The sequence below is a fragment of the Cyanistes caeruleus genome, chromosome Z (genome assembly GCF_971803275.1).
Source record: "Cyanistes caeruleus chromosome Z, bCyaCae1.hap1.1, whole genome shotgun sequence".
Taxonomy (NCBI): Eukaryota; Metazoa; Chordata; class Aves; order Passeriformes; family Paridae; genus Cyanistes; species Cyanistes caeruleus.
Window position 1 is genome coordinate 58,132,820 of NC_141732.1, and position 17,353 is coordinate 58,150,172.

The window sequence follows — 17,353 nt, forward strand, 5'->3', positions numbered from 1 at the left end:
CACGTGGAACTTGCGAGGCAGGAGCCTGTGGCAGCCTGCAGTGTCCTCAAGAGGGGAAGACTGAGGGACAGGCAGTCTTGCCTTCAGGCTTGCCTTCAGTCTTGGGGCCAGTGAGAAGAGCCAAGAGGATGGCATGGAAGTTGTGCCAGGGAAGGCTTAGCTTGGATAGGAGGACCAGGTTCTTCAGCCAGAGGGTGGTTGGGCACTGGCACAGCCTCCCTAGGGAAGGGGTCACAGCACCAGGCCTGACAGAGCTGAAAAATGGACATTTGGCCATTGCTCTGGGGCACAGGGTGCGATTCTTGAGGCTGTCCTGGGCGGGGCCAGGAGCCAGACTCGACTTTGTGGGTGCCTTGCAACCCAGAAAGTTCTGCCATACTGTGACTGTGTTGTTGAGAAGGACCACTCCAGGCAGCCCCATTTCACAGCTGCCTCTGACCATGAGGCAGAGGCAGCCCTAGAGGCATTGAAAAACATAGACAAATTGATCCCAATATCTCCATAGAGATAAGTGGATCTATCCTCTATCATTCATCTACAGAGATGCAATGCAGGTAGGAAAAAAAGAATCTAGAAAGATACTAAAATCTAATGTCAGTGTAAATGATGAAAGTATGTAAGAATGGCTGAAACCAGGCCATTTTTGTAAGTGAAAGCCAAGTATTGGAGGACCGTGTCTGTCTTCTGCTTGGTGGGACAGCCAAGTGGAGCCTCCTGCCGTTCTCTTAGTGGTTTGGGGGCAAACGGGGATTTTCTTACCTTTGCCAGTGCCAAAGTAGTGTGGGGATGCCTGCTGGCAGACGAGATCAGGATGTCTACAAGGAGGCCAGATCTGGCACTGAGGCTAGAAGGTGGCTGGTCAGGGGCAGCCCAGGAGCAGATCCTGCAGCTGCTGCTCCAGCGCTGGTCCAGCACCAGTGTTCCACCAACGGCCACAGGAGTGGGAGACAACGACGACAGTTGCTATGGGCACAGCCCAACATTCCATGCCTGGGGGAGCCAGGGGAGCCAGGGGAGCCAGGGGACACAAACAGGGATGGGGCACCTTGGCCTCTTTTACTTCTGCTGCTGCAAGGTTGCCCTGAGGACCTGCCCACTGGGCCATTTCTTGCTAGACCTGTGGACAGGGCAAAGCAGTGCAGGGAGAGCCCTGGGTCTTCTGCGTGCTTCTCTGGAAGGTGCCTCCAGCTGAACGGGAGCGTGGCTCTGTCAAAGGGCCCGTAGCACATTGTCTGCACTGGAGAAGCAGAAGGATCCTGGCCCTGGCTCTGCTCCAGCTGCGAGAGGAGCAAGAGCCTGCCAGTCGTTCAGTGGAGAGGCAGCTCCACAGCTTTCTCTCAAAGTGGAAGCATTCATCCAGCCCCCTTTATAAACTGTCTGATGTCTAATGATGTCTCTTGATGTTTCCCTGCCTTTGAGCTGAGCAGCCTCTCACCTCAACCGTCATTCCCTGAAACTTGGAGAAACAGGGTGTTTTTCAGGGGAATTGATGGGGACACTCCACCAGCAATTCCCTAGCAAACATTTAATGCAGAATTCTTTTTTTCTTTCTTCCAGCTCCCTTGCAGAAATGAGATGTTACTCTCAAAAGGCTGGGAGACTAGCACGAACAGAATTACTTTTTCACACGAATGGCCTTCCCACTTGTTTTACTACTTAGGTCCCAGATAGGGCAAAACAGAGCCTGTTTTACTGCTTTCCTGCCTAATGTTAGGCAAAAGCAAATCTTGCTTCCTTCCCAGCCTGCTTGTTGCACACACACACACACACACACACACACACACACACACACACACAGAGCAGCAAAGCCAGGGGGCAGCTGTAAAAAGACCGACTGCAAAGCAGATGCTTTGGAGGCTCCAAATCCCACCTGCAGTGGCTCCGTCAGACAAGAGCAAGCTTGCGTCAGCATCCCAGAACCAGCCTGGTAGTTCCCCCCTCCCTCATCTCGTCTCCATTCTCCCCAGCCCCTGCTACCAAGACCTTGCCAGGCCATGCCATTTGCTGGGCTCGATAAAAGGAGCGAGTTTCCTGCTCCTTTGGTGTAAATACCAAAGGTGTGAGAAGTGAGAGGATAATGTTCACTCCCGCTTTGCTTGATCTAAGGAGCTTGGTCGAGGCCCAGAGCAGGAGGCTGGTCTTTGAAAGGGAAGCTGAAAGTGAGCTGCTGGTTTCTTGGGAGTGCATGTGGATGTTAATTTTATAGAATGGCAGAGGTTGGAAAAGTCCTTGAAGGTGGCCAAGTCCATCTGTCCAGCAAAATGGAACAAAGCTATGTTGCTTGTGGACCAAAAGTACTACAAGCCCCAGCTTTTATCCCCTCCAAGTAGAATGAGACAAGCCCACTCATATAGATCCGATTCATTGAATTAAACCAAGGCTTCCTTTTCATTCCAAGCTGAGATTTTTAGGAATCCAAGGATGAAAGCCCATCATTATTTCACTGGCACAATGGGGAGACACCTTTGGAGGTCCTGCCAGCTGTGCAAGGGGCTGGGCCTGTGGGAGGATGCATGTGCCCAGATTCTTCTCAGGGCCAATAGCGTGTGTGCAACAGCAAACAAATGGGACAGACATTGCTTGAGTGATTTCATACAGACAAAAAGACCAAATGGAACAAACTTTGCTTTAATGAGAAAGACAGATTTTGTCTTCATGAAAACAAGATGCTTACGAAAGATGGAGCTTAACGAGCAACACTAAACCTCTTACATTGACCGATAATAATCTAACAATAATAATCTAATACGCTAATAATGGACCAAACCCCTTCCATTGACGGATAATAATCTAACAATAATAATCTAACAAGGTAATAATCTAATCTAATAATCTAACAATAAAAATATCATAACCTAATAACCTAAGAATCGAATAATCAAATAATCTAATCACAATAATAATCTAATAATCCTAATAACCCTTTAAGAAAGCTAATGAATCTGAAGTAACAAATTGAGAAATGTCTATCTAGTCAACTAAATTGAAGAATAAACAATCCTAATAAACTACTGAAAAACCAATCTGATTTCTATCTAGAGCCATTTGGCAGATAATTCTTGTGAGGCCCGGACAAGCGGCAGGGTTAATTTGGTCTTTTCTTCTTGGGGAGAGGCCCTGCTTCCTTCCGTGGGCGAAGGCTTCTCCGATGTGCGTTCCTTTCCTTGACGGTTTCAAACACCCTGGAAGACAGGAAACAAACCATCCATTGTTAATTCAATACACCCCATTAAACCAAGCTCCAAGATTTCCATGTCTCCGTGAATTTCTGTCTTTTCTGGCTGTGGCACCTCTGTAAATTGATCAGAAGCATAAATCTGATCTTTTTGGTTGCAGTTCCTTCAAACGTCTTCCTCCTTTTGCTTCATCTTATTTTTGATTTGATCGGCACCATCAAAGCAAGCTTTGGTCTCCCTGTTCCTACTTGTGTTCGAATTGTGTCTTGGTGGGGCACGGCAAGGTTTCCCTGGGAACGCTGGGCTTTAACCAAGCTCTTTGGGGTGAAAGTGCATTGTAAGGCTTTGCACGGCGGTGAGAGGCGATCCTGCGAGTGCCCTCAGCTTCCCCCGTGGTGCCTTTGAACACGGTCAGCCTGTTTTAGTCCAAAGGCGCAGGCTTTGAGCAGAAAGAGGTAGAACTTGCGCACCGTTTGCACTGGCCGCAGGGAAAGGGGCCTCCCGCCAAATGGGGTGGCTGGGGCGCTTGGCAGCAGGGACACTCCGCGTTGCGGGCCCTCTTGCGGCTTCTCTTCCCTGTCTCCCCATTCTCCTTTCTGGGAGGGCTTTTGCTCCTCTTTGGTTCGCTCACAGTCTGGAAATCAAAGAATCCTTATCAATTTTTCCTTCCTCTCACAAAGCTGGAAATCAGAGCATCCAGCGCCAAAATCCATGGGCCTAAGCAAATTCCTCCCAAGCCTAAAGAGCTGGGAAAACAGCTGGATTTGGGGGCAGGCTGCAGCGCAATGCAAACACAGCACTTGGAGGAAAAAACGCCTCCTTTCTAGGGCCTGAAGGGGTGGGATCAATACGTGCCTATCTATAGTTCTCCATTTCTTAATTGTACCTCTCTGCCTAGCATCTATTTACCCCTAGTTCTCCTCCCTGTCTAGGGAATGGCTTTTAAATTCAGCCAAATTCATAAAGACACACGGCTACCCAGTTTCTACTGCCCAAACTAATCTCTTTCTCTCTCTCTCTCTGTGAAGCAAATTCTGGTTTGTCAGTAAGGAAAGTTTTAGCAGAGCCACAGCATGGGCAGCTCCTTTTTGGGGAGTCCATTGGCATGCTACAAAAGGTCCCTGAACATCTGCAGAATCTCCACGAGCGCAGCCAGCATTACTGATGTTAGCAAGCAGTGGGGAATGAAGGATCTGATTGGAATCAGGAAGGGTACCAGCTCTTGAGAAAGCAGTCAGTAGAGCGTCCAAGCCCAGTTTGGTGACAGTGCTGCTTTCTTGGGTCAAAGTTATGCTCCATAAGAGCATAAGAGCAGCAGCACCAACAAGGCCTGGGCAGCATCTGCTGCGCCTTTCCAGTGGATGGGACAATGTGATCCTGGCAGAGCAGTGTCTCACAGGCTTGCCAGCAGGTTTGGTCCCCTTCTCCCAGTTTCTCCACCCTCCGGGCTTGTCTTGATTTTCTTCCCACTCACCTGAGCAAGACTTTTGGCAAGTTTATATTCTTTTTTCCAGGTGTAGTAGTAGTCCACACACTGGGCCACAGTCTTGCTCTGAATCTGTTGGGAAGAGAAAAAGAAGGACTCTAAAATGGCCATCCTGTAGGGTGCATTGGAGAAAAAGCAGAGTTCTGGAGTCACCTCGGAAGCAAAATCACGGCGTAAATTGAGTAGGGTGTAAAATGAAGTAAATAGGGGGTAAAAGAGGCATTATGCAGTGTGTATTATACAGTGTATTACGCTATGTGGGAACGCATGCGATGCAGAGATCAACAACAAATCCGTGTAGCACAGGTTTTCTTTCCCCCATTCACTCCAGCTCTCCCAGCACAGTGTGTTGCGGAAGCATCGGCGCACCTAGGAGACCAAATCTGACAGAAGAAGCCTTTGTCTTTGGAAAGAGCTTGGAGGAAAGGGCCTTTGAGGCAGAATCAGCCCTTTCTTGCAGGCCTTTGATATCCCGTTTCATTATTATGTTATTCTTCTTGGGATTTGAGAAGAGAGAGAGAGAGACTGGATTCCAGTATTTGGTAGCAGAAATAATCAACATTTCCTCCTGATGATCTGCTAGTTTAAAACAATGTCCTATGGCCTTACCTGCTTCTGGATGAGATGAAAATCCTTGCCATAGGTGTGAAAAGCCTTTTCGAAGGACTCCTTCTCCTCAGGTGTCCATTTGTCAGAGTCTGGCAAGAAAAGCAGCAGGTCAATTGATGCCTCCATCCACTTGCAGTAGATGCCACTGGCTGCCAAAACAAAATTGGCGCCATCCACCATTCACCTGCGTACATGTCTGCTCCCTTGGGAATAATGGAGACAGGAGCAGGCATTCTCCAGGCGGGAAAAAAAACCCAAAACAACCCCAGGGAAAACTGCCAGGCAAGCTGAAGGGGGAGATGCTGCTGCTTTCCCCTGCCCCAGGCAAGAGGAGGCCTTGTGGTGGCGTTATTAGTTGAAGCACAAATGCTTGCCATGGCAATTAAGGGGACGGCAGGCAGTATCTGTCAGTGAAGGAACAAGCTGTGCTTGGCTTACCTGTGTAATGATAATCAGCCAAGGGGTGGCCTTGAGGTGTGGGAGGCCCCCCTGAGAGCAACATGTCCAGAGCCTCCTGCAAGATCAAAGGGAAAAAGGCTTTAGCTTCCCCGCCATAGAAAGGAGCCAACAAACCATCAACGCCGCTACCTTTCAGCTACTTTGCCTCTTCAGGGGTTCAGCCCGCTGGATCTCATATGGGTTCAACACTGGGGGTTGCTCCCAAACCTTCCTTTTTACTGCCCAAGCCTTTGATCCCACTTGCCAAAGCGTGGCATGTTGCTCACCACCTCAATGCTTCTCCTGAAGCCAGAATTGCCTCCGCTCACTGAGGCTTGAGGGGGTTTCCCCTCAGTTCCCCGCAGAATGTGTTAGAGCACACAGATGTGCGGGAGATCGACAAGGGAGCAGGCTGTGGGAGCTGCCAGCAGCGCCTCCAGGAGAGATATTCTCCCTGCTCAAGCCATTTGGGCTCGCCTCTGCTGTAGCTGGAGGAGACACAGCGGGCAGCAAGTTCTCCACTCCTTGTTAGCCCCCCTTCTTCAAAGAGCAGCCAGGAGTGGCTATCCCAGTGCCCAGGCCTTAGGAATTCCCTGTCCGCTCTTCTGGGCACCCAAAGAGCCGCTTCTTACCGGAAGGCTGCCGCGTGCCTGGTGCAGGCAGTGCAGGGCCAGCTCCAGGTTAGCCGCTGGCCCGGAAACGCCACGGGCGCTGGCCATGTCCAAGAGCTGTCTTACTGCAAGCACAACACAAACCCACAGAAAGTCAGGCTTGAAGCAAGAAAGGGGAAAGGCTGCAATACAAGGGAGAAGGAAAGCACAAGAGCTAAAGACAGCCAAGCGGCTGGAGAGCATGGAAAGGATAGCAAAGAAAGGGGCAGCTGAACCAAGGGCCCACGTAGTGCTGGCTCTCCCTTGAAAGCAGCCTTTGGAATAAGAGGCAGGGGCCAATCTCTCCCCTTCCAGTGGCCAATGCCCCTGACCGGTAGGGAGAGGCGGCAAGTTGTTCTTTTTCCCGCTCTGCTGCAAGAATGGAGCATTCCCCTTGCCTCTAACACTCCCATGGGAGAAGATGGGTGAGACAAGGAGAGATGCAGAGCATGCCAAAAGCTGCCTTTTACCAACAAAAAGGAGCATTTGACACGCCGAGGTATCTCAGGGCTGGAAGAAAAGCTTGGCAGCTACCTCTGTCAGGTTTTCCCATGTCAGAGTCATCTTCCTCCAAAGGCTTCCAGACCAGGGATGCATGCTCTTCCTCCTCACTCGCTGCTGTGGTCTGCAGCTCGGGGAGCTCAGCCTGAAAGTCACTGCCAACCCTGATGTGTCTAAAGGGCAAAGGGAGTGGAGGGGAGAAGGGCAAGTGGTCAAGAGACACATGCCACAGACAGGCTTGAAGCAATCCCAGCCCAACTGGGAAATGACAGGTCTCCTCCTCGCCATTCCTCAGCTTTGCCGCTCTTTAATCCCTAGGGCAAAACTCACGGTCCAGTGTGGGCTCTTGCTTTCCTTTTCATTGTGCCTCTCCTTTGCACCTGGAAGAGAGCAAAACAATGGCCCAGATAAAAAGAATTCAGCCAAGATGTGTCGCTAGCCTTCCTTCTCCTCCTCGTCGTCATTGCAAAGCACAAGCTCTTGCGTCCCAGCTCCCCTCAATTTGGTGCAATTGCTGGGTTTTTCACGTGGAACTTGCGAGGCAGGAGCCTGTGGCAGCCTGCAGTGTCCTCAAGAGGGGAAGACTGAGGGACAGGCAGTCTTGCCTTCAGGCTTGCCTTCAGTCTTGGGGCCAGTGAGAAGAGCCAAGAGGATGGCACGGAAGTTGTGCCAGGGAAGGCTTAGCTTGGATAGGAGGACCAGGTTCTTCAGCCAGAGGGTGGTTGGGCACTGGCACAGCCTCCCCAGGGAAGGGGTCACAGCACCAGGCCTGACAGAGCTGAAAAATGGACATTTGGCCATTGCTCTTGGGCACAGGGTGCGATTCTTGAAGCTGTCCTGGGCGGGGCCAGGAGCCAGACTCGACTTTGTGGGTGCCTTGCAAGCCAGAAAGTTCTGCCATACTGTGACTGTGTTGTTGAGAAGGACCACTCCAGACGGCCCCATTTCACAGCTGCCTCTGACCATGAGGCAGAGGCAGCCCTACAGGCATTGAAAAACATAGACAAATTGATCCCAATATCTCCATAGAGATAAGAGGATCTATCCTCTATCATTCATCTACAGAGATGCAACGCAGGTAGAAAAAAAAGAATCTAGAAAGATACTAAAATCTAATGTCAGTGTAAATGATGAAAGTATGTAAGAATGGCTGAAACCAGGCCATTTTTGTAAGTGAAAGCCAAGTATTGGAGGACCGTGTCTGTCTTCTGCTTGGTGGGACAGCCAAGTGGAGCCTCCTGCCGTTCTCTTAGTGGTTTGGGGGCAAACGGGGATTTTCTTACCTTTGCCAGTGCCAAAGTAGTGTGGGGATGCCTGCTGGCAGACGAGATCAGGATGTCTACAAGGAGGCCAGATCTGGCACTGAGGCTAGAAGGTGGCTGGTCAGGGGCAGCCCAGGAGCAGATCCTGCAGCTGCTGCTCCAGCGCTGGTCCAGCACCAGTGTTCCACCAACGGCCACAGGAGTGGGAGACAACGACGACAGTTGCTATGGGCACAGCCCAACATTCCATGCCTGGGGGAGCCAGGGGAGCCAGGGGAGCCAGGGGACACAAACAGGGATGGGGCACCTTGGCCTCTTTTACTTCTGCTGCTGCGAGGTTGCCCTGAGGACCTGCCCACTGGGCCATTTCATGCTAGACCTGTGGACAGGGCAAAGCAGTGCAGGGAGAGCCCTGGGTCTTCTGCGTGCTTCTCTGGAAGGTGCCTCCAGCTGAACAGGAGCCTGGCTCTGTCAAAGGGCCCGTAGCACATTGTCTGCACTGGAGAAGCAGAAGGATCCTGGCCCTGTCTCTGCTCCAGCTGCGAGAGGAGCAAGAGCCTGCCAGTCGTTCAGTGGAGAGGCAGCTCCACAGCTTTCTCTCAAAGTGGAAGCATTCATCCAGCCCCCTTTATAAACTGTCTGATGCCTAATGATGTCTCTTGATGTTTTCCCGCCTTTGAGCTGAGCAGCCTCTCACCTCAACCGTCATTCCCTGAAACTTGGAGAAACAGGGTGTTTTTCAGGGGAATTGATGGGGACACTCCACCAGCAATTCCCTAGCAAACATTTAATGCAGAATTCCTTTTTTCTTTCTTGCAGCTCCCTTGCAGAAATGAGATGTTACTCTCAAAAGGCTGGGAGACTAGCACGAACAGAATTACTTTTTCACACGAATGGCCTTCCCACTTGTTTTACTACTTAGGTCCCAGATAGGGCAAAACAGAGCCTGTTTTACTGCTTTCCTGCCTAATGTTAGGCAAAAGCAAATCTTCCTTCCTTCCCAGCCTGCTTGTTGCACACACACACACACACACACACACACACACACACACACACACACACACAGAGCAGCAAAGCCAGGGGGCAGCTGTATCAAGGCCCACTGCAAAGCAGATGCTTTGGAGGCTCCAAATCCCACCTGCAGTGGCTCCGTCAGACAAGAGCAAGCTTGCGTCAGCATCCCAGAACCAGCCTGGTAGTTCCCCCCTCCCTCATCTCGTCTCCATTCTCCCCAGCCCCTGCTCCCAAGACCTTGCCAGGCCATGCCATTTGCTGGGCTCGATAAAAGGAGCGAGTTTCCTGCTCCTTTGGTGTAAATACCAAAGGTGTGAGAAGTGAGAGGATAATGTTCACTCCCGCTTTGCTTGATCTAAGGAGCTTGGTCGAGACCCAGAGCAGGAGGCTGGTCTTTGAAAGGGAAGCTGAAAGTGAGCTGCTGGTTTCTTGGGAGTGCATGTGGATGTTAATTTTATAGAATGGCAGAGGTTGGAAAAGTCCTTGAAGGTGGCCAAGTCCATCTGTCCAGCAAAATGGAACAAAGCTATGTTGCTTGTGGACCAAAAGTACTACAAGCCCCAGCTTTTATCCCCTCCAAGTAGAATGAGACAAGCCCACTCATATAGATCCGATTCATTGAATTAAACTAAGGCTCCCTTTTCATTCCAAGCTGAGGTTTTTAGGAATCCAAGCATGAAAGCCCATCGTTATTTCATTGGCACAATGGGGACACACCTTTGGAAGTCCTGCCAGCTGTGCAAGGGGCTGGGCCTGTGGGAGGACGCACGTGCCCAGATTCTTCTCAGGGCCAATACCGTGTTTGCAACACCAAACAAATGGGACAGACATTGCTTGAGTGATTTCATACAGACAAAAAGACCAAATGGAACAAACTTTGCTTTACTGAGAAAGACAGATTTTGTCTTCATGAAAACAAGATACTTACGAAAGATGAAGCGTAACGAGCAACACCAAACCTCTTACATTGACCGATAATAATCTAACAATAATAATCTAATAAGCTAATAATGGACCAAACCCCTTCCGTTGACGGATAATAATCTAACAAGGTAATAATCTAACAAGGTAATAATCTAATCTAATAATCTAACAATAATAATATCATAACCTAATAACCTAAGAATTGAATAATCAAATAATCTAATCACAATAATAATCTAATAATCCTAATAACCCTTTAAGTAAGCTAATGAATCTGAAGTAACAAATTGAGAAATGTCTATCTAGTCAACTAAATTGAAGAATAAACAATCCTAATAAACTACTGAAAAACCAATCTGATTTCTATCTAGAGCCATTTGGCAGATAATTCTTGTGAGGCCCGGACAAGCGGCAGGGTTAATTTGGTCTTTTCTTCTTGGGGAGAGGCCCTGCTTCCTTCCGTGGGCGAAGGCTTCTCCGATGTGCGTCCCTTTCCTTGACGGTTTCAAACACCCTGGAAGACAGGAAACAAACCATCCATTGTTAATTCAATACACCCCATTAAACCGAGCTCCAAGATTTCCATGTCTCCGTGAATTTCTGTCTTTTCTGGCTGTGGCACCTCTGTAAATTGATCAGAAGCATAAATCTGATCTTTCTGGTTGCAGTTCCTTCAAACGTCTTCCTCCTTTTGCTTCATCTTATTTTTGATTTGGTCAGCACCATCAAAGCAAGCTTTGGTCTCCCTATTCCTACTTGTGTTCGAATTGTGTCTTGGTGGGGCACGGCAAGGTTTCCCTGGGAACGCTGGGCTTTAACCAAGCTCTTTGGGGTGCAAGTGGCTTGTAAGGCTTTGCACGGCGGTGAGAGGCGATCCTGCGAGTGCCCTCAGCTTCCCCCGTGGTGCCTTTGAACACGGTCAGCCTGTTTTAGTCCAAAGGCGCAGGCTTTGAGCAGAAAGAGGTAGAACTTGCGCACCGTTTGCACTGGCCGCAGGGAAAGGGGCCTCCCGCCAAATGGGGTGGCTGGGGCGCTTGGCAGCAGGGACACTCCGCGTTGCGGGCCCTCTTGCGGCTTCTCTTCCCTGTCTCCCCATTCTCCTTTCTGGGAGGGCTTTTGCTCCTCTTTGGTTCGCTCACAGTCTGGAAATCAAAGAATCCTTATCAATTTTTCCTTCCTCTCACAAAGCTGGAAATCAGAGCATCCAGCGCCAAAATCCATGGGCCTAAGCAAATTCCTCCCAAGCCTAAAGAGCTGGGAAAACAGCTGGATTTGGGGGCAGGCTGCAGCGCAATGCAAACACAGCACTTGGAGGAAAAAACGCCTCCTTTCTACGGCCTGAAGGGGTGGGATCAATACGTGCCTATCTACAGTTCTGCATTTCTTAATTGTACCTCTGTGCCTAGCATCTATTTACCCCTAGTTTTTCTCCCTGTCTAGGGAATGGCTTTTAAATTCAGCCAAATTCATAAAGACACACGGCTACCCAGTTTCTACTGCCCAAACTCATCTCTTTCTCTCTCTCTCTGTGAAGCAAATTCTGGTTTGTCAGTAAGGAAAGTTTTAGCAGAGCCACAGCACGGGCAGCTCCTTTTTGGGGAGTCGACTGGCATGCTACAAAAGGTCCCTGAACATCTGCAGAATCTCCACGAGCGCAGCCAGCATTACTGATGTTAGCAAGCAGTGGGGAATGAAGGATCTGATTGGAATCAGGGAGGGTACCAGCTCTTGAGAAAGCAGTCAGTAGAGCGTCCAAGCCCAGTTTGGTGACAGTGCTGCTTTCTTGGGTCGAAGTTATGCTCCATAAGAGCATAAGAGCAGCAGCACAAACAAGGCCTGGGCAGCATCTGCTGCGCCTTTCCAGTGGATGGGACAATGTGATCCTGGCAGAGCAGTGTCTCACAGGCTTGCCAGCAGGTTTGGTCCCCTTCTCCCTGTTTCTCCACCCTCCGGGCTTGTCTTGATTTTCTTCCCACTCACCTGAGCAAGACTTTTGGCAAGTTTATATTCTTTTTTCCAGGTGTAGTAGTACTCCACACACTGGGCCACAGTCTTGCTCTGAATCTGTTGGGAAGAGAAAAAGAAGGACTCTAAAATGGCCATCCTGTAGGGTGCATTGGAGAAAAAGCAGAGTTCTGGAGTCACCTAGGAAGCAAAATCATGGCGTAAATTGAGTAGGGTGTAAAATGAAGTAAATAGCGGGTAAAAGAGGCATTATGCAGTGTGTATTATACAGTGTATTACGCTATGTGGGAACGCATGCGATGCAGAGATCAACAACAAATCCGTGTAGCACAGGTTTTCTTTCCCCCATTCACTCCAGCTCTCCCAGCACAGTGTGTTGCGGAAGCATCAGCGCGCCTAGGAGACCAAATCTGACAGAAGAAGCCTTTGTCTTTGGAAAGAGCTTGGAGGAAAGGGCCTTTGAGGCAGAATCAGCCCTTTCTTGCAGGCCTTTGATATCCCGTTTCATTATTATGTTATTCTTCTTGGGATGTGAGAAGAGAGAGAGAGAGACTGGATTCCAGTATTTGGTAGCAGAAATAATCAACATTTCCTCCTGATGATCTGCTAGTTTAAAACAATGTCCTATGGCTTTACCTGCTTCTGGATGAGATGAAAATCCTTGCCATAGGTGTGAAAAGCCTTTTCGAAGGACTCCTTCTCCTCAGGTGTCCATTTGTCAGAGTCTGGCAAGAAAAGCAGCAGGTCAATTGATGCCTCCATCCACTTGCAGTAGATGCCACTGGCTGCCAAAACAAAATTGGCGCCATCCACCATTCACCTGCGTACATGTCTGCTCCCTTGGGAATAATGGAGACAGGAGCAGGCATTCTCCAGGGGGGGAAAAAAACCCAAAACAACCCCAGGGAAAACTGCAATGCAAGCTGAAGGGGGAGATGCTGCTGCTTTCCCCTGCTCCAGGCAAGAGGAGGCCTTGTGGTGGCGTTATTAGTTGAAGCACAAATGCTTGCCATGGCAATTAAGGGGACGGCAGGCAGTATCTGTCAGTGAAGGAACAAGCTGTGCTTGGCTTACCTGTGTAATGATAATCAGCCAAGGGGAGGCCTTGAGGTGTGGGAGGCCCCCCTGAGAGCAACATGTCCAGAGCCTCCTGCAAGATCAAAGGGAAAAAGGCTTTAGCTTCCCCGCCATAGAAAGGAGCCAACAAACCATCAACGCCGCTACCTTTCAGCTACTTTGCCTCTTCAGGGGTAGATCTCCCTACCCGCTGGATCTCCTATGGGTTCAACACTGGGGGTTGCTCCCAAACCTTCCTTTTTACTGCCCAAGCCTTTGATCCCACTTGCCAAAGCGTGGCATGTTGCTCACCACCTCAATGCTTCTCCTGAAGCCAGAATTGCCTGCGCTCACTGAGGCTTGTGGGGATTTCCCCTCAGTTCCCCGCAGAATGTGTTAGAGCACACAGATGTGCGGGAGATCGACAAGGGAGCAGGCTGTGGGAGCTGCCAGCAGCGCCTCCAGGAGAGATATTCTCCCTGCTCAAGCCATTTGGGCTCGCCTCTGCTGTAGCTGGAGGAGACACAGCGGGCAGCAAGTTCTCCACTCCTTGTTAGCCCCCCTTCTTCAAAGAGCAGCCAGGAGTGGCTGTCCCAGTGCCCCGGCCTTAGGAATTCCCTGTCCGCTCTTCTGGGCACCCAAAGAGCCGCTTCTTACCGGAAGGCTGCCGCGTGCCTGGTGCAGGCAGTGCAGGGCCAGCTCCAGGTTAGCCGCTGGCCCGGAAACGCCACGGGCGCTGGCCATGTCCAAGAGCTGTCTTACTGCAAGCACAACATAAACCCACAGAAAGTCAGGCTTGAAGCAAGAAAGGGGAAAGGCTGCAATACAAGGGAGAAGGAAAGCACAAGAGCTAAAGACAGCCAAGCGGCTGGAGAGCATGGAAAGGATAGCAAAGAAAGGGGCAGCTGAACCAAGGGCCCACGTAGTGCTGGCTCTCCCTTGAAAGCAGCCTTTGGAATAAGAGGCAGGGGCCAATCTCTCCCCTTCCAGTGGCCAATGCCCCTGACCGGTAGGGAGAGGCAGCAAGTTGTTCTTTTTCCCGCTCTGCTGCAAGAATGGAGCATTCCCCTTGCCTCTAACACTCCCATGGGAGAAGATGGGTGAGACAAGGAAAGATGCAGAGCATGCCAAAAGCTGCCTTTTACCAACAAAAAGGAGCATTTGACACGCCGAGGTATCTCAGGGCTGGAAGAAAAGCTTGGCAGCTACCTCTGTCAGGTTTTCCCATGTCAGAGTCATCTTCCTCCAAAGGCTTCCAGACCAGGGATGCATGCTCTTCCTCCTCACTCGCTGCTGTGGTCTGCAGCTCGGGGAGCTCAGCCTGAAAGTCACTGCCAACCCTGATGTGTCTAAAGGGCAAAGGGAGTGGAGGGGAGAAGGGCAAGTGGTCAAGAGACACATGCCACGGACAGGCTTGAAGCAATCCCAGCCCAACTGTGGAATGACAGGTCTCCTCCTCGCCATTCCTCAGCTTTGCCGCTCTTTAATCCCTAGGGCAAAACTCACGGTCCAGTGTGGGCTCTTGCTTTCCTTTTCATTGTGCCTCTCCTTTGCACCTGGAAGAGAGCAAAACAATGGCCCAGAGAAAAAGAATTCAGCCAAGATGTGTCGCTAGCCTTCCTTCTCCTCCTCGTCGTCATTGCAAAGCACAAGCTCCTGCGTCCCAGCTCCCCTCAATTTGGTGCAATTGCTGGGTTTTTCACGTGGAACTTGCGAGGCAGGAGCCTGTGGCAGCCTGCAGTGTCCTCAAGAGGGGAAGACTGAGGGACAGGCAGTCTTGCCTTCAGGCTTGCCTTCAGTCTTGGGGCCAGTGAGAAGAGCCAAGAGGATGGCACGGAAGTTGTGCCAGGGAAGGCTTAGCTTGGATAGGAGGACCAGGTTCTTCAGCCAGAGGGTGGTTGGGCACTGGCACAGCCTCCCCAGGGAAGGGGTCACAGCACCAGGCCTGACAGAGCTGAAAAATGGACATTTGGCCATTGCTCTTGGGCACAGGGTGCGATTCTTGAAGCTGTCCTGGGCGGGGCCAGGAGCCAGACTCGACTTTGTGGGTGCCTTGCAAGCCAGAAAGTTCTGCCATACTGTGACTGTGTTGTTGAGAAGGACCACTCCAGACGGCCCCATTTCACAGCTGCCTCTGACCATGAGGCAGAGGCAGCCCTACAGGCATTGAAAAACATAGACAAATTGATCCCAATATCTCCATAGAGATAAGAGGATCTATCCTCTATCATTCATCTACAGAGATGCAATGCAGGTAGAAAAAAAAGAATCTAGAAAGATACTAAAATCTAATGTCAGTGTAAATGATGAAAGTATGTAAGAATGGCTGAAACCAGGCCATTTTTGTAAGTGAAAGCCAAGTATTGGAGGACCGTGTCTGTCTTCTGCTTGGTGGGACAGCCAAGTGGAGCCTCCTGCCGTTCTCTTAGTGGTTTGGGGGCAAACGGGGATTTTCTTACCTTTGCCAGTGCCAAAGTAGTGTGGGGATGCCTGCTGGCAGACGAGATCAGGATGTCTACAAGGAGGCCAGATCTGGCACTGAGGCTAGAAGGTGGCTGGTCAGGGGCAGCCCAGGAGCAGATCCTGCAGCTGCTGCTCCAGCGCTGGTCCAGCACCAGTGTTCCACCAACGGCCACAGGAGTGGGAGACAACGACGACAGTTGCTATGGGCACAGCCCAACATTCCATGCCTGGGGGAGCCAGGGGAGCCAGGGGAGCCAGGGGACACAAACAGGGATGGGGCACCTTGGCCTCTTTTACTTCTGCTGCTGCGAGGTTGCCCTGAGGACCTGCCCACTGGGCCATTTCATGCTAGACCTGTGGACAGGGCAAAGCAGTGCAGGGAGAGCCCTGGGTCTTCTGCGTGCTTCTCTGGAAGGTGCCTCCAGCTGAACAGGAGCCTGGCTCTGTCAAAGGGCCCGTAGCACATTGTCTGCACTGGAGAAGCAGAAGGATCCTGGCCCTGGCTCTGCTCCAGCTGCGAGAGGAGCAAGAGCCTGCCAGTCGTTCAGTGGAGAGGCAGCTCCACAGCTTTCTCTCAAAGTGGAAGCATTCATCCAGCCCCCTTTATAAACTGTCTGATGCCTAATGATGTCTCTTGATGTTTTCCCGCCTTTGAGCTGAGCAGCCTCTCACCTCAACCGTCATTCCCTGAAACTTGGAGAAACAGGGTGTTTTTCAGGGGAATTGATGGGGACACTCCACCAGCAATTCCCTAGCAAACATTTAATGCAGAATTCCTTTTTTCTTTCTTGCAGCTCCCTTGCAGAAATGAGATGTTACTCTCAAAAGGCTGGGAGACTAGCACGAACAGAATTACTTTTTCACACGAATGGCCTTCCCACTTGTTTTACTACTTAGGTCCCAGATAGGGCAAAACAGAGCCTGTTTTACTGCTTTCCTGCCTAATGTTAGGCAAAAGCAAATCTTGCTTCCTTCCCAGCCTGCTTGTTGCACACACACACACACACACACACACACACACACACACACACACACAGAGCAACAAAGCCAGGGGGCAGCTGTAACAAGGCCCACTGCAAAGCAGATGCTTTGGAGGCCCCAAATCCCACCTGCAGTGGCTCCGTCAGACAAGAGCAAGCTTGCGTCAGCATCCCAGAACCAGCCTGGTAGTTCCCCCCTCCCTCATCTCGTCTCCATTCTCCCCAGCCCCTGCTCCCAAGACCTTGCCAGGCCATGCCATTTGCTGGGCTCGATAAAAGGAGCGAGTTTCCTGCTCCTTTGGTGTAAATACCAAAGGTGTGAGAAGTGAGAGGATAATGTTCACTCCCGTTTTGCTTGATCTAAGGAGCTTGGTCGAGGCCCAGAGCAGGAGGCTGGTCTTTGAAAGGGAAACTGAAAGTGAGCTGCTGGTTTCTTGGGAGTGCATGTGGATGTTAATTTTATAGAATGGCAGAGGTTGGAAAAGTCCTTGAAGGTGGCCAAGTCCATCTGTCCAGCAAAATGGAACAAAGCTATGTTGCTTGTGGACCAAAAGTACTACAAGCCCCAGCTTTTATCCCCTCCAAGTAGAATGAGACAAGCCCACTCATATAGATCCGATTCATTGAATTAAACCAAGGCTCCCTTTCATTCCAAGCTGAGATTTTTAGGAATCCAAGGATGAAAGCCCATCATTATTTCACTGGCACAATGGGGAGACACCTTTGGAAGTCCTGCCAGCTGTGCAAGGGGCTGGGCCTGTGGGAGGATGCATGTGCCCAGATTCTTCTCAGGGCCAATACCGTGTTTGCAGCAGCAAACAAATGGGAC

At 50.6% G+C, this 17,353-nt stretch overlaps 1 protein-coding gene and 1 long non-coding RNA gene across 2 annotated transcripts in view; one reads left to right on the top strand and one right to left on the bottom strand.

Moving 5' to 3' along the window:
* The window catches only part of LOC111941366 (uncharacterized), a 298,151-nt gene that overhangs the window by 115,935 nt on the left and 164,863 nt on the right, over positions 1–17,353 (top strand). The gene's annotated exons all lie outside the window — the stretch shown is intronic.
* On the bottom strand, positions 2,613–16,228 carry LOC147648480 (uncharacterized). The gene is made up of 17 exons (XM_086868248.1): positions 16,217–16,228; positions 15,899–16,058; positions 14,559–14,637; positions 14,291–14,430; positions 13,739–13,842; positions 13,100–13,175; positions 12,662–12,810; positions 12,041–12,124; positions 8,144–8,347; positions 7,191–7,240; positions 6,894–7,033; positions 6,342–6,445; positions 5,710–5,785; positions 5,272–5,360; positions 4,651–4,734; positions 3,647–3,810; positions 2,613–3,182 (listed from the first exon to the last, which is right to left on the bottom strand). Exons 1-17 carry the CDS (start codon positions 16,226–16,228, stop codon positions 3,086–3,088), a joined length of 1,812 nt encoding a protein of 603 aa, XP_086724374.1. The 3' UTR covers positions 2,613–3,085.

Coding starts and splice junctions, on each gene's coding strand:
- LOC147648480 (XM_086868248.1), bottom strand. Junction 14,638..15,898: donor CTGCTTTGCCCTGTCCACAG/GTCTAGCATGAA, acceptor GCTCTCTTCCAG/GTGCAAAGGAGAGGCACAAT. Junction 7,241..8,143: donor CTACTTTGGCACTGGCAAAG/GTAAGAAAATCC, acceptor GCTCTCTTCCAG/GTGCAAAGGAGAGGCACAAT.